Raw genomic sequence first — 17,098 nt, forward strand, 5'->3', positions numbered from 1 at the left:
TTGGAGCTTTTGCTGACATTTATTGAAAGCTTAGTATAGATCTGAGACTCTCTTAAATTCTTTTTTAAAATTGTTATTTTAAGTTCAAGGGTACATGTGCAGGTTTGTTACATAGGTAAACTTGTATCATGGGGGTTTGTTGTATGGATTTATGTATGTCATCACTCAGGTATTAAGCCTAGTACCCATTAGTTATTTTTCCTGATCCTCTCCCTACTCCCAGCCTCCACCCTTTGAAAGTCACCAGTGTGTGTTGTTCCCTTGTATGTGTCCATGTGACCTCATCATTTACAAGTATTAACATTCAATCCTCACAACATCTCTATAGGGGAAGGTATTCTTTGAAAATCTTAGCAGTTTTTTCACTTTTCTAGGATATTATATTTAGTTAATGGTAGGGCTAGAGCCAAAACTGTCTGGCTCAAGACCTAAGCTCTTAACCAATGTGCTATTTTTCTTTTCCCATATCCACTTGGTCATCATATCCTATTAATTCTACCTCTGCAATATTATTCAAACTCACCCCCTTGTCTGTAGTCCTGCTATTATGATCAGGGTTCAGGATCTCGTAAAACATTTCTCTAATCTTCATACTGGGGTTTCTAATACAACTTCTGCCTGTTTCAAATAATCCCTACATTCCTGTCATGTCATTCACACTTAAATGGATATGAAGTTTCTACTTCTCTGCTTAAAGGCCTTCTAGGCAAACTTTCTAGCCTGTCATACAAAGTCTCCATCTGATTCCTACACACAATTTCTGCGTTGACCCTTTGTTCATAACTGAATCTGCATTCATATCTCCCATGATTCTTTTCTCTTTTCATGTCTGTCTTCTCTTAATATTCAGACTTCCTTGTGAGCAAGAGTCCATATAGCTCCATAGAGCTATGAGTATATAAAATACACTCACTAAATATGCCTTGAATAAACTATATTTAGAATCTTTCTTTGTTTCAAGATCCATATTTGAGATCATAAGATCCGTATTTTTGAGATTCATAATAAAAGATAACTTCAAGAAAGTAAATGAAGAATTTATTTCTATGGCAAAAAATATTGATATATACTATGCTATTAATTATATATGAAATATTACATCTGTTGAGATTAGGACCTGGAGTCTGATTCTTCATTTCATGGATTACACCAATATCTTTGCTCTAAAAGATGAGGCCAGGCATGATGGCTCATGCCTGTAATCCCAGAACTTTGAGAGGCCAAGGTGAAAGGATTGCTTGAGCCAAGGAGTTTGAGACTAGCCTGGGAAACATAGTGTGGCCCCTATCTCTACGAAAATAAAAAATTAGCTGGGAGTAGTGGTGCACACCTGTAGTCCCAACTGTTGGGGAGACTGAGCTGAGAGGATCTCTTGAGCCTGTGAGGTCAAGGCTGCAGTGAGTCGTGATCACACCTCTGCACTCCAGCCTGGTTGAAGAGCAAGATTCTGTCAAAGAACAAGAAAGAAGAAAGAAGGAGAAGGAGGAGAAGAAGAGGAGGAGGAGGAGGGGGAGGAGGAGGAGGAAGAAGGAGAAAGAGGAGGAGGAATTGCCGGTAGTTACTATTCCGATTACTTCACCCCACCTCACGCCCCTCCCGGCCTACTTGTTTTACTGCTACATCATATATCTAACAGCAATCCAACTATAAAATATTTATATATATAACATATAAGCATTTGACTATTACAACTGAAGGAAAATGGTAGCTATCACTGGGGGCGAATAGGATTACCCAAATGCATTTAATGGACTGTAATAAACCACATTTCCTCACAGCATGATTCAAATGTTCTTCCTCAATTTGCAATTAACTGATATCCACAACTGGTTACTTTGGGAACTTTGTATTCCTGCTTTAGGAAAACAAACAAGGTTTATTTCTTGTGGTTATCATGTAAAAATAACTTCTCACTTCTAAGATCTTTCAAGCTTCCTCTCACTTGCCAAGCTTGCCTCCCCTTCCTGATTTACACTTTTAATAATTTTCACGTGTTCCTCTGGCTATCCCCTGGACTCTTGACCTCCTTGCTAGAGGTGAGAATGATGCCAGGGTTAGTGACTGCTCTGCGGTTCCCCAAAGCTCCTCCTACCCAGACGGTGACAGTTTGGATGCTGAGGTTGGAAAGCAGGACAGGGGACACTCCTGAGTGCAGCTCGGAGCGGGGAAAGCGGAATTCCGAGGGCTGAAGAGGCCGCGCAGGGGACCAGCGCCTGCGATGCGGAGCGTGGACTTCTTGGGCCGTACCCCTGCGGCTCAAGTTGCCCCGGATTCGCTTCTCCCGCCGTGCAGCCCGGCGCGGGCCGCTGTCCACAGTGGGAGGTGCTGAAAGCAGGGAGCGGGTGCGGGGGCGGCTAGGCGGACGGCTGCTCCGAGCGCCCCCCTCCTCGCTCCGCGGCTCCTCCAGCCCTCCCCTCCTCCCGCAGCCATGTTCCACGCGCGGGGAGGGGTGGGGGGAGGGGAGAGGCACGGGGGATCAGGGCGGAGAGAGCCGGCTCTGCCTCGGGGAAGGAGGGGATGAGAGTTGGGGGGAGCAGCGGGAGGAGGCGGCGGCGGCGGCTAGCGAGGAGACAGAGCTGGGTCCTGCAGTAGGACTCCCGGGAGCCACCATCATGGTGAAGAGGAAGAGCTCCGAGGGCCAGGAGCAGGACGGCGGCCGCGGCATCCCCCTGCCTATCCAGACCTTCCTGTGGCGGCAAACCAGGTGAGGGGCGCAGAGGGCGCACCGCGGGCCGCCCTGGGCTGGGGGCGCTCCTGGGGCCGCCCGGGTCGCCGCCGCCGCCGCCGCCGCTGAGGCCGCGCCACAGCCTGCAGCTCCCTCTCTGGGGCTGGAAAACAAGCCCTCTGCACCCGCTTAAAAACACGCATTAAAATATGTATATATATCTATATATTTCAGTGAAGTTTGACGACAAGCAGATTGGCAGTTGTCGCATAAATGTATACATTATTTTAGGGGGTGGGAGGGCAGAGAGCCTGGGAAGAGGGGGCGGGGAACTAGGAAAGATAATTATGACTGGTTGTGCTCCTGCGTCCAATTCCCCCTCCATCTCCTGCTGTAATTCTAGCCCAGTGACCTGTTGTTTTTCCAGCTCCTGTTTGGCGAATATCTGCTATGCCCACTTGTTAACCATTTTGCTCAGATTAATCTCCCCAGTTAAAGCTCCTGAGGATTTGTGATAAGGGACCTTCCCCCCGCCAAGCCCGGAAAGGCCTGACACCTATTCCAATAAACAGAAAAGGTTTTCTTTATTATTGTTATTTTACAGATTTATCAGATAAGATATTAGATTCTGGAAATCATGACCCATAAGTCGTGTGCAATTTTCAGTTTTTATTATTACTGTACACGTAAGTAATGCACCACTTCTGACCACTGGCGATTTAAAATCTTAAAAATCTTCAGAATAAGAGTGGATACCGAAAACCATCGAGATTCACATCTCTTTCATATATGCAATTACACGCGTAAAAGAAAATGTCATCAGCTGTTCAACACCTGCTCATTAAAAAGCTATAAGGAAGCATGAAATTTGAATTTCATAGCATCCTGTCTTATTCATTGAAAAATATGTCACAAGGATGCTTTAATAATAATTTTACTTATGTTTATTAACAAATATCTCTATTAATTTTTCAGTGCATTTTTGAGGCCCAAACTGGGGAAGCAATATGAAGCTTCTTGTGTGGTATGTGATTTTCACCATTTAATAATTATTTCCCTATTCTGTGTGGTGGTTTGAACCCAAAGACAGATTTTAAATCAAACGGACTATATATATTAATTCACTTGGCAAATATTATTGATCACCCACTCTGTGCCAGGCACAATTCTCTGTGCTGGAATAGAACAATGATAAAAACAAATAGAGTGTTTACATCCTAGTAGAAAGGGGACAAGCCACAAACAAATACGTAAATACATAGTAAGCCAGATGGTGGTAAGCACTATGGAGAAAAATTAAGCAAAAAGAAATACTAGGAAGCACTAGACAGGGGAGTTTTATAAGAATGGATAGATAAGGCTTATCTATCTATTAATGTGAACCTTGGCCAAAGACACAAGGGGAAGGGAGGGAAGGACAGCTGAGGGAAGAGCAGAGGAAACATGTTAAAGGAAATTAGCACCTCCTGGGGAATAAGTGAAAGGGTGGGGAGGGATCGAGTGGTAGAAGAGAAGGCAGAGAGATAACAGGGAACCAGGTGGTGGAGGGTGTTTTTGCCCCCTGCAAGTGTGAAGTCGAATCCTTAATCAACAAAACAGACTTATAGTGGAAGTTCATATGATGGAGTGCCTGTGAAAGAACTACTTGAACAAAATATATGCATTTCTGCACTTTTATGCCTTGCATATGTTCTCTAATTCTAAAAATGAATAATATAAAATAATTGTGAAAATAATACTGTTAATATTTATACAAAATAAAATGCATTCGTCCTGAGATTCTAAGGGAATCTTATATCCCTACAAATTCTCATTTTACAAATTGAGAAAATAAGACATGAAATCATGAAGCAAAATTGAAATGGACTTTTCACAGGCTTCATTAATATTTGGAGCTTACCTAAAAGTCTTTACTGCATATATTATAGCCTAAAAATGGAAATCTACCAATTTGGATATTGCCATGCATATTTACAAATAGCTACGTGGATGACCTTGTGGTAAGGAGCTCTGAGATGTGTTAGGGCAAAAATTTCTGATGGAAGCCAACTGGAAAGTTAAACACATACATGCCCACTCATGTAGGAATTTGTTTTGTTGCATCTCCTATCTTTCAATGTTGTCACAAACACATTTTTTAAAATATAACTTTATTATAAGGACCTTTTAATGGAATTTGTCGTTGAACTTAGCTTGTTAGAGTAATTTGACACTTGAAATCTCAGACTTTCTTAACCATGCTGACAATTATACTAGCTTAAAATAATCCTGACTTTCTCTGTTCTTGGCAAAGATATTTCTGGCATTTTTAATGTAGTCACACGATATCAAATAGTTAAGTTACATTAATGTATACATGGGGATAGAGATATATAGATCTCAATATAGAAAACAATTTCCCAAGTTTTAAAAAAATTATTAAAAGTTATATTAGTGACACTTAATGAGAAAATGACATTACCCAGAACACTCTGAGATTATGAAATGCATAACTCATCCTCTACAATATATTCATTAGAGTATATAAATTCTTTACAATCTTTTAGTGTCTAATATATGCATCCTTTACTTAATGAATACTTAGCTGAGGACTGATGATTTTATAATATTTGTATTTATATCACCAACATATCTAAAGGCCTTCATCTAGTTTCTTAAAGCAAAATACTACATCTCTCATTATGCTCTTTACGAAAACTTCAGTGTGCCCTTCATTGTAAAGGTGAATTTCTTATTTTTCTTTTTTTGAATCAAAAAGTAAGTTTTCTTTGGAAATCTCTGTAGTAAGCCATATTAGGATACCTGTCTTTCTCACAGGTATCCTAATAATTCCAATAATACAGTTGGAACACTTGGGACTTGTATTGTGATTATTATATAGAACATTTATACAATTTTCTTGACTGGAGCATCAAGTACCAATCATGTTCTTACATGCCAAATGTTTATTAAATTTATTCCAATATTTCTTAACTACATTTTCTCCAACACCTTACAGTGATATTCTCTCCTCCCTCAAAAGAAAAAACAATAATTAAGTAGGCCAGAGTTGTTACTTGTTCTGGAGTGCTACACTCTCTGATACTCTCTGAGTATCCCTGGCAAGGATAGAAAATTTAATAACCAGCAAAGTAAAGATGGCTTATTTTCCTCCTCCCTCCCTCTTCCTGCTCTCCTTTCCTTTCTTTCTTTATTCCACAGATATGTTAAGTATCTTTTATTGTTCCAGGCATTAAGTAGAGAGTGTTCTGTGCTGGGTCATTGCTAAGCCATGAGATAAATCAGGGATTCCAAAATCAGAATCCTTGAAAAAGTTGTATCTTACTTAACACCAGTTGAAGAAACTACGTAAATTCTATTTCTCAAGACACTTTCACAAAAAACTCATTTTGGTCTGCAGTTGTGACAGCCTTTTGGATGACTCAGCAACATTTTATAAAATATACATCCAAAAATCTCATGAGGTTAAATGTTTTGTTCCTATTTGTTGGAAGAAACTTACTTTAACAGAAATAAAAATCGTTTGTTAATTCAAGCCATTTACTTTGGCTCAAAAGCCTGCAAATGGGTAGATAATAGAAAATTATTACTGACCCATTGCACATCAACACATACAAGAAAATGCAATGAGTTCTTCCTAAAGAATTTGGTCCAGTAATTTGCATCTTTTAAGGGGTACAGTACCTTGCTATTCATTTTTTCACTAATCAGAATCTTCAATTTCTTAGTTTACGTGGTTTTGGATTTTGGCTTTTCTTATTGTTTTTGTTTTTGTATTTACAGTCCTTTGAGCGAGTGTTGGTAGAAAACAAGCTGCATGGCCTCTCTCCAGCTCTCTCTGAAGCCATCCAGAGCATTTCCAGATGGGAACTGGTGCAAGCTGCTTTGCCTCATGTCCTCCACTGCACTGCAACCCTGCTTTCAAACCGAAACAAGCTAGGTTGGTGCCCCACATTACTTCTTTATTGCATGTCATTGTCCTTTGTGTTCAACACTCATCATAATAACCTGTATTGAGTAGTTTCTGTTTTCTCAAGCACTGTGCATACATTATCTCATTTAATTATCACAAAATCCTCCTCACACTTATACTCATTATTTTCATTTTACCAATAAAGAAACTGGCTGTCTTGTTTTTAATTTTTTAATTTTACAAGTAATATATGAATATATTCTCCTCTTAAACATTAAAATAGGCTGGGCGTAGTGGCTCATGCCTGTAATCCCACCACTTCGGGAGGCCGAAGCAGGCTGATCACCTGAGGTCGGGAGTTCGAGACCAGCCTGGCCAACATGGTGAAACCCTGTCTCTACTAAAAATACAAAATTACCTGAGCGTGGTGGTGCACACCTGTAATCCCAGCTACTCGAGAGGCTGAGGCAGGAGAATCACTTGAACCTGGGAGGTGGAGGTTGCAGTTAGCTGGGATCGCACCACTACATTCCAGCCTGGGTGACAAAGTGAGACTCTGTCTCAAAAACAAACAAACAAACAACAACAACACAAAAAAATTAAAATATTAGAGGTAAGCTAAGACCTTCACCTGCCCAAGATGAGTCCTAGCCAAGGTCATCCTTTTTGTTCTCTCAGTTCCTAAAGCAACCACTCTCATGAACTGGGCATATTTGCCTCAGACATTTTCCAACTTTGTAGTACTGTGTGTGAGTATGTGTGCACATGTGCATAAGAACTATTTTTTAGAATATTTTACAGATTGCTTTTCTCATCTGGCAATGTGTCCTACCCATATACCCCACGTTAGTGTACATACTCTTCTGCATCTCATTTCCTCCCCTCGTTTGAGCCTCTGCTCAAATATTACTTCTATAGAGGGACCTTTCTAGGTCACATTGTCTAAAATAGGATCGCTTTTATCTTCAGATTCTATATTTTTAACCACTATGCTGCCTATTTGGAAATATATTTGGGTACCTAACTGAAGAAAAGTGATTCAGCAGTTTCTGCCCCCATGGCAGCATATCATTCTGCAGAGATTGCGGCCAGTAGGGAAGTCCAGAAAACAAGAACGAGCCCTGCTAGCAGTGGTTGTAAGAAGTATAGAGCAAGCAGGGATATTCTTCCCAGACCCAATGTTGACATCTATTGCTCTGGTCACAGAGTTTGCCTTAACCTGCCTATGTAATTGTCCCATGCAGGCCACCAGGATAAATTGGGTGTTGCTGAGACAAAGCTCCTTCACACTCTACACTGGATGCTTCTGGAGGCCCCCCAGGACTGCAACAATGAGCGGTTTGGGGGTACAGACCGAGGCTCTAGCTGGGGTGGAAGCAGCAGTGCTTTCATCCACCAGGTTGAAAACCAGGGTTCTCCAGGGCAGCCTTGCCAAAGCAGCTCTAATGACGAAGAAGAGAACAACCGAAGAAAGATCTTCCAGAACTCCATGGCTACTGTGGAGCTCTTCGTGTTTCTGTTTGCTCCCCTGGTACACAGGATCAAGGTAAGCAGAAACCCAGTGTTAGAGCTGGAGTGGGTGGAGATGTGGTTAGGGTAGACTTCAAATGATATTTCCATATTTGGTTGGGCATGTCTTTGTATGACCTTACAGCAAGTCAAGGCATGGAGAACTTTATTTCTGTGTTAAACTACTGAACATTGCTTCAAAAACACAAATTTTCACATAGCCTTTACCTACTTAAAAATCTTCAGTGGTTCTCCCTCTGCCTCATGATAATGCCCAACATATTAAACATAGAATAAAAGGTCAAGCATGACATAGGGTTTAAATTGCTTTCTTGATTTATAGACTATTTGTCCCTACTGGCCACCTCATGATCCAGTATTTGAAGCCATGACAGCCATTCCCTGAATATGCCGTTGCTGATTGCTCTATTCTCCTTTCCCCGCTCTATTCCTGTCATAGTGCTCAAACTGCAACTTTAATATCATATTTAACATGAAGCTATTCCTTAGACCTCACCATCTAGACTTCATTCCTACCTCCTTTACATTTTTATAGCATCTTGTAACTACCGCTCCTATAATACAGGGTCTAAGTTTTAGCCAGGCACGGTGGCTCACACCTGTAATCCCAGAACTTTGGGAGGCAGAGGTAGGTGAATCACTTGAGGTCAGGAGTTCCAGGCCAGCCTGGCCAACATGGCAAATCTCCATCTCTAATTAAAATACAAAAATTAGCCAGGCGTAGTGGTGCACACCTGTAGTCCCAGCTACTCGGGAGGCTGAGGCAGGAGAATCTCCTGAACCTGGAAGGCACAGGCTGCAGTCAACCTAGATCATGCCACTGCACTCCAGCCTGAGCAACAAAGTGAGACTCTGTCTTAAAATGGAAAAAAAAAATAAGTTTTAACTTTTTATGTTCTATGGACTTTTAGACAGTAGGGTATAGCCTAAGAATTGCTTTTTAAAATATTTTTAAATGCTTAAAATACAAAACATAGGATTACATGGAAACCAGTTATCTCAAAATACAATCATATCCACTTGGAGGAGACAATATAATTTGAAATCACTGTGCCACCACTTTTCAGCTGTGTGATTTTGTTGCTCTAACACGGGGTTAATATATGTAAGACACACACTGCAGTTCCAACGCATGAAAAGAAATCAAGAACTATTTGTTACTTCTGTGAATGAATAAATTAACAAATTTCACTTAAGTGCTAAGATAAGAATTGATATGTTCATCTGCTCTTTAATAGAATATTATAACCCAGTGAATGGATCAAGTTAGCAGTGGTTCAAGTTAGCAATGTATTTATGAAGGTGGTTGTGAACATTAACAGTCACCATGAAGGGAACAGACTAATGAGTATTTTCATTCATTTTTAGTTTCCTAAAAAATTCACTTTCCATTAACTCTGTCCATTGCTAGGAGAAATAGATTTGAAACTACCTATAAATTCCCAAAATGCAACACATACACTGGCCACATTGCCCATCAAACATACTAAACTCTTTAGGTGTCAAGTCAAATTAACTTGCCATTTTAAAATCTCTAGCTTTCCATTTTAAAGTATTTTACACAGGTGATACTTAGTAGGAAGCATTGCTTTAATAGGGACTGTCCACCTGGCCTGTGAGCTCTGCAGGACCTACCCCTGCACACCTCCTGGGCCTCGTCTCCCTCTATCTCACTGGCCTTTCTCTCATTCACTAACCACCTTCAGGCTTGTGGGAGGCTCACCCTCAAACTTGACAAGTGCATTTTTGTGTTCAGATCCTTGCACTGTTTTTTTCAACTTGAAACACTGACCTCACCTTCTACACTCAGATTTTCACATAGCCATGTACTTGTCATTGGTTTACTCAGAACTCAAATGGCAACACTTCAGAAAGTACTTCCCTGGCTACTCTCGAGCCACTAGCATGCTATCCTACATTTTTTTCCTTGTTAGCACTTACAAGTACCTGGAATTATTTATGCATTTGTCTGCATGTTTGTTGCCCTTCACCCTCACTGAACAGAGGTCCTTGAGTGAAGGGAGTCTGCCTGTCCTGGTGACAGCTGTATCTCTAGTGTCTCAAATAGTGTCTGTCATATGTGAGACTCTCAATAAATATTTAATGACTGACACACTGAGTAGACTTGTCATTATCGGAAGCTGATACAAGTGCTAAAAACAGCATATTTAGAAACGAAGCCTTTAAAATGGAGAGGACAGGAAACAAGTCTTCTTAAAAAGTAGCCCAAAAAAGATGTTTATATGTTGACAAATGTCACCTGGAAAAATGTGGAAATATAGGAGTGCCCAGGGTGGCTGTAATTTTATTTTTAAGACATGGCTGGGAGTCTAAGTTTTGGAAACAGATAAGCCTGTATTTGAATCCAGTGCCTGCTGTGCTCTACTGTAAGACATTGAGCAAATAACTTATAAACCTCCATTTTCTCAAGTATAAATTGGACCTAAGAATAAATTTATAGAGCACTGTGAAGATTAAACAAGTTATAGTATTCAACTTGATACAAAGAAATTCATTAACAAATGTTAGTTGTCTTTAGTGTTGGTATTTTATTGCTGCTGGTATTTTGTATTATTAGTAGAAAAGGAGCAAGATCTCCTTTCAGGAGAGACTACTCAAATAATTCGAAAAGCTGACTTAAGACCCTCATCTTTAACTTATGGCTTGGGAATGGAGCATTTATAAAGGAGTAAGACAATTCATACAAAATACTACACAGTGATTGATATAAATAAACAATTATTGTTAGTGGTATTAATAATATATTTATCATTTTTATTGTATTATCATTATAGTTTAATCATTTTGTCATTGCTATGAGGAAAGCATTGTTCTTGATGCTGTAGAGAATAAAAAGCATTCGGTCAATAATTTTGGCCACAAGGCCTTTTCTGTTTGAGAGATGTCTGGTTTTTTCAAGTTGTTGGGGAATGTACAATCTCTAGATCAGGATTTCTCAGCCTTGGCACTGTTGGCATTTGGGGCCAGATAATTCTTTGTTATGGGACACTGTCCCATGCATTGTAGGATATTTAGTAGAATATCTGGCCTCCATCCATTAGATGCCAGTAACACTCCATTGCCCCTGAGTTGTGCCAACCACAGATGACTCCAGATGTTGCCAAATGTTCATAGGTAGGTGTGTGGAAGGGAATTGGTCCTGACTGAGAGCCACTGCCTTACATCTTCCATTTGCCTGCCATTATCAGGCTCTGTTGGAGACTATGGTCTTTCCTACCAGTGTAAACTTCCCGTCACCAGCACCATTAACGTCCTTTAATCCCTATGCTTCTTTGCAGTTGCCTTTCATGACTCCAACTCCAGATCAAGACCAAAATTCACATTTTCTATCCCTACCCAGAAATCTGCATGCTGCTGGGGAAACCACACAACCATTCAGACTAATGTTTCTGCAACGCTGTGGTCTCTAAATCCAATGTGCTGCGCTGCCCCGCTTGTCAGTCCTTTCCTTGATTTTCCCCCTCAGGTTCCCACTCAGCACTTAGTGCTGCAGGATGGGGCTTGTATAAGACATGGTGCTATAGGAGGCATGGGAGGCCAAAATTTAATCAAAGCATAAACCCATGTCTCCATATCCTCACCTCCCATTTACTTACTCTTCAATCTCTTATTCTTGTTTGTATTTGCCTCTATTATGCGACAAAATTTTCACTATCATTTCTAATTTTTACAACTACCCACAGGGATGTGTGTGTCTTTGTCTCCATTTTACCAAAAGGGAAATTGAGGTCCAGAGAGATAATAGTAAAGACTGTGAGTAAAAGATGGAATTCAAACCCAATCCTATCTGATTTTCTACAAAACTACACTGTTTTTTAGGTTTCTGTACCAGAGTTGTTTTTTTTTCCACTCAGGTCATGAACAACTTCTGAGTTGTTGAATCTAATCTCTATTTGGAGCCCTCATTTCATTAAACCTCAGCTGCATTTAAAACTACCATCATGCCCTCTTCTTGAAAGGTTCAGTTCTCCTGGTGACACCACACCCTTCTGGTTCTTTTTGCATCTCTGACTCTGTCTGTTCTATCTCTATTGAGAGCTCATCTTTTTTGTCTGCCCTTTTAACATTGGGGTTCCCCAGAGATGCATTCTTGACACTTTGTTCTTCTCACTCTCCTTTCTGCTAGGAAGACTTCCTCCGGCTTCATTTACCGTGTGTGTCCTGCAGGCTGAGATCACCTAATTATACATTTCAAATCCAGGCTCCTATCTTTGCCTCTAGACCAAATTGTCAAATGACTTTTCCAAATAAATAATCCATGGGAAATTCAAACTTCACCTGTAATGAGCCCCATCCCTAGATTCTATATTTTAGATAATGGATGTATTCACAAAAACTCAAACTACCTTTCACTATCCCTCATCCTTACTTGCAACATTCCACTAATCACAGAGTCCTACTCATTTTTTCTCCTAAATATTTCCCAAATGTATTACATATTTTTCATCCCTACTTACTACTTTAACCCAAGCTTGTATCGTATCTTACATGGACCCTTTACTTGGGCCACTTTCTAACTAGATTCAGTCTCCTGGCTTGTCTCATAAAATCTAACCTCAACACCAAGGTGACCTATCAAAAATGTAGGCAATATCACCAACATACTTAAAATAATTTGTTAATTTCTCATCATACAGAGAGTACAACTCCAGCTTCTTAGTCTGGTAAACTGGGCCCTCTATGACCTGTCTGACTACTTCTCCTGTCTGTGAACTCCAGATGTTTGAAGTCTCCCCAAGAACATAACATACTTTTTTTCAGATCTTTTCTCATGTTGTTCTTGCTGACCGGAATGCCCTCATACTGCACTTCTCTTTCTAGAAAACTCCTACTTATCCTTTAGGACTTCATTTGAGATCCATCTTTCCCTTTTTCTCTATTTCCATAATATTCTAGGTACAGCTTTATTGTTATACTTTGTTTATTATCATCCCTTTATGTGGCTTTCTCCCCCGCTAGATTCTAAATGGTCTGTTTGTAGGAATTATCATTGTACCCATGGTAGCTAATGTAGTATCTGTGTTTAATAGGTATCTAATTAATGTTAAGTGAATAAATCAGTTCACTAATTTGTAAATAAATCTAATATAAATGACTCATCCTTTTGTAACACAGTGTGTTATTCAATGCATATTTTATAGTTTTAAATTTATAATTCGCTCAGTTTATATACAATTCATAGTCTGAAAATCCTGTTTAATATATTATTCATTTTAGACCAAATTTGATTTTATCAGTGAAAAATGATGAGTATTTGTTAAACTAAGTCATCTTCTTTAAATATGGTATCAACGTTGTCATAATTTTGTCACATTTACTTATTTTTTCAACAAATACTTACCAAGTGCCTGCTATATGCTAGCTACTGTTCAATGTGCTGGAGAAACAGCAAGAAATAAAACAAAAAGCAAGCCCTTCAGGGGATTTTCACAAATCCATATGTGTAAAGTAAACAACTTTAAAATGGAACTTAAAATAATAGTTGTTTCTTTAAATCTCTCTAAGCTACTAGTAAATACATTCAGAATTGCTTTATGACATCCTGGAAACAGATTCTCAGTGAAAGCAAGAAAAGCATCTGAAATGTGGGGATATTGCCTCTACGTGTACTTACACTTCTGGCTTTTCTCAGGACCCTTCTAGACTACCTGCTTTACAACTGTTTGAATGATAAAGAGTGTCCTCTCCAGTTAATTGAGTTTCTGCTTGTGTATGTATACATAGCATTGTGTGTGCCATTAAAAGAAACTCTAGAAGAGACATTAGAGGCCCAGAGTTTATACATTTATCCAAGTTAGGAAGACTTACAAAAGAAGACACCAACGCAAGAGAAGGCCACAGGTGCTACAGGCATTCAGATCTGAAGAGTGATTGGATTTATTTGGAGAAGGTAAAACATGTTCAATTAATGAACATATTAGTTTGATGTTGTATTGATGCTCCAGGAAATGCACAGAAGAAGGAGATCTCAACTTGCATTCAAGAAATATACAATCTACTTGGAGATGTATCAAGTAAAACAAAATGATGACCATGACCGTCAGTGAGTGCTGTGTCATGCTAATAGAACAGATGTTAAAGCCCAGGATTTCAGTACAAGAGAGATCACTCCCTGCTGCAGTTTCCACTGGAGTTTTCAAGACATAGGCATGGGCAAGGACTTCATGTCTAAAACACCAAAAGCAATGGCAACAAAAGCCAAAATTGACAAATGGGATCTAATTAAACTAAAGAGCTTCTGCACAGCAAAAGAAACTACCATCAGAGTGAACAGGCAACCTGCAAAATGGGAGAAAATTTTCGTAACCTACTCATCTGACAAAGGGCTAATCTACAATGAACTCAAACAAATTTACAAGAAAAAAACAAACAACCCCATCAAAAAGTGGACGAAGGACATGAACAGACACTTCTCAAAAGAAGACATTTATGCAGCCAAAAAACACATGAAAAATTGCTCATCATCACTGGCCATCAGAGAAATGCAAATCAAAACCACAATGAGACACCATCTCACACCAGTTAGAATGGCCATCATTAAAAAGTCAGGAAACAACAGGTGCTGGAGAGGATGTGGAGAAATAGGAACACTTTTACACTGTTGGTGGGACTGTAAACTAGTTCAACCATTGTGGAAGTCAGTGTGGTGATTCCTCAGGGATCTAGGTCTAGAAATACCATTTGACCCAACCATCCCATTACTGAGTATATACCCAAAGGACTATGAATCATGCTGCTATAAAGACACATGCACACGTATGTTTATTGCGGCACTATTCACAATAGCAAAGACTTGAAACCAACCCAAATGTCCAACAACGATAGACTGGATTAAGAAAATGTGGCACATATACACCACGGAATACTATGCGGCCATAGGAAATGATGAGTTCATGTCCTTTGTAGGGACATGGATGAAACTGGAAATCATCATTCTCAGTAAACTATCACAAGGACAAAAAACCAAACACCGCGTGTTCTCACTCATAGGTGGGAATTGAACAATGAGAACACATGGACACAGGAAGGGGAAAATCACTCTGGGGACTGTTGTGGGGTCGGGGGAGGGGAGAGGGATAGCATTAGGAGATATACCTAATGCTAAATGACGAGTTAATGGGTGCAGCACACCAACATGGCGCATGTATACATATGTAACAAACCTGCACATTGTGCACATGTACCCTAAAACTTAAAGTATAATAATAATAAAATAAAATAAAATTTAAAAAAAAGATTTCTCACGAGAAACATGGAAAAGGACTGAACTCAGAAACTAATAAATCATTAAAACCAGGTCAATTGAGGTTTGGCTTCCTGTATTTGTAGAGACAAGTCTGATAAGATTTGCTTAATGTTAATTTCCTGCTTCTACATACAATACCATGCAGACGTACTCGTGTCCATTCCAAGGGAATTTGGGTTACTCTTCTCTTAACTCCACAGCTGCCTGTCTAAGTGCTTACTCGGTATCTCTAGCTTAATGTTCAACAGGTATCTCAAACTTAACATGTCTAAAACTAGGCTTCTGAAATCCCCAAACCTGCTCCTCCTTCATCTTACCTATCTTTCTTAATCGTGAAGCCAAAAATCCTTGGCATCTTTTTCTCTCACTCTCCACTTCTAGACTATTAGCAATTTCTGTAAGCTGTATCTTCAAAATGCATTGAGAATCTACCACTTCTCATTTTGCCCTCTATTAGTACCCCCATCTAATCATCTTTCACCTATATAACAATAGCTTCCAAAATAGTCTATTCTTTCACTGTTGCCCTTTCTCAAACTATTCTCAACAGCCTGAGTGAACCTATTAAAATATACATCCAGTCATGTCACTCTGCTACTTGAAACCTTCCAGTGGCTTCCCATCTTAATAATTGCTAAAGTCCTTATCAAGACCTATCAGGCAGTATATTATCTGGCAGTCAACGACTTCTCCAATTTTATTTTTTTTCTACTTTTTTCACATTCACTTGAGTCTGGGCACACAGTCTCTTGGCTATTTCTGAACACACTAGGCACACTTAGGGCCTTTGTGTTTGCTGATCTTCTTTCATGGAATACTTTTCCTGGAGATAGCTACATGACAGCTCCTTCATTTCATTCAGAACTTTACTCAAAAGTCACTTTCTCAATAAGGCTTCACCTGATCCTGTGGTCTAAAATGACAACACTTTGTCTGACACAGCCCTTTACTTCCTCTCTGCACTAAGAACAGAAATTTTTGTATGCCTTGTTCACTGTTGTATTTAAAACCTAGAATAGTACCGGGTGTATGGTAGGTGCTCTATAAATGTTTACAGAATAAATGCAGAATGAATTTAGCCAAATGCTTTATGTGCTTTTCTAATACTTCCACAGGGAATTCTAGAGACTTTCCCATCGTGGGAACTGTGTGGCTCTGTTGCCAAGTGGTGTCAGAATCCCAGTCTAGCTTTTAGATTTCTTTTCACTAGGTACAGTTGCTTTTCTTTTTCTATTTTTCCAGTTGCTTCTGAGTTCTTTTCCTTCCATCCCAATGGTTTTCAACCTCAGCTATGTGTGTGAGTCATCAGGGGGATCTTTAGAAAATCTCACAGGATTCTAATTTAATGGGTCTGGGTAGGAGAGGTAAGTGATACCTGGGCCTCTTAGATTTAAAAGCTCCCCTGGTGATTATAATATGCAAGCTGGGGTTGCAAATCACTGCTCTAAGTGAGTTCCTGGGTCTCAGATGTATTCATTAATCTGTGATCACTTTCTCTGCTTCTATCTTTACATTGTTTTGAGAGACTGAAGTGTTGAAGATATAATCTCAGAATGTTATGTATTTGTACTTACACAATATGATAGCAGAGGATATGCTCTTGAAAGATACTTTAAATCGTAGATAAATTGAGTGAGCATGGGTTGTAAAGTCAGCCCTATTCAGCAAGTATTTATTGAGTATCTGTTGTGTACCCAGTTCCTAATGCTATGTTAAACATTGT

The 17,098-nt window shown here is 39.6% G+C and overlaps 1 protein-coding gene across 12 annotated transcripts in view; it reads left to right on the forward strand.

The window, feature by feature from the left end:
• The first annotated feature begins 2,137 nt into the window (after positions 1 to 2,137).
• UNC80 (unc-80 homolog, NALCN channel complex subunit) overlaps positions 2,138 to 17,098 on the forward strand; it is a 233,478-nt gene continuing 218,517 nt past the window's right edge. For 9 of the 12 annotated variants that reach the window (XM_030804163.1, XM_030804170.1, XM_030804171.1 and 6 more), the window contains exons 1-4: positions 2,138 to 2,704; positions 3,641 to 3,689; positions 6,449 to 6,605; positions 7,823 to 8,124. In XM_030804163.1, the coding sequence (XP_030660023.1) occupies positions 2,613 to 2,704; positions 3,641 to 3,689; positions 6,449 to 6,605; positions 7,823 to 8,124 (600 nt within the window). In that variant the 5' untranslated portion in view covers positions 2,138 to 2,612. The remainder of the gene's footprint in view (positions 2,705 to 3,640; positions 3,690 to 6,448; positions 6,606 to 7,822; positions 8,125 to 17,098) is intronic. The other 3 variants (XM_030804168.1, XM_030804174.1, XM_030804173.1) reach the window with 2 other exon arrangements.

Source organism: Nomascus leucogenys, chromosome 22a (genome assembly GCF_006542625.1).
Source record: "Nomascus leucogenys isolate Asia chromosome 22a, Asia_NLE_v1, whole genome shotgun sequence".
NCBI classification, from domain to species: Eukaryota; Metazoa; Chordata; class Mammalia; order Primates; family Hylobatidae; genus Nomascus; species Nomascus leucogenys.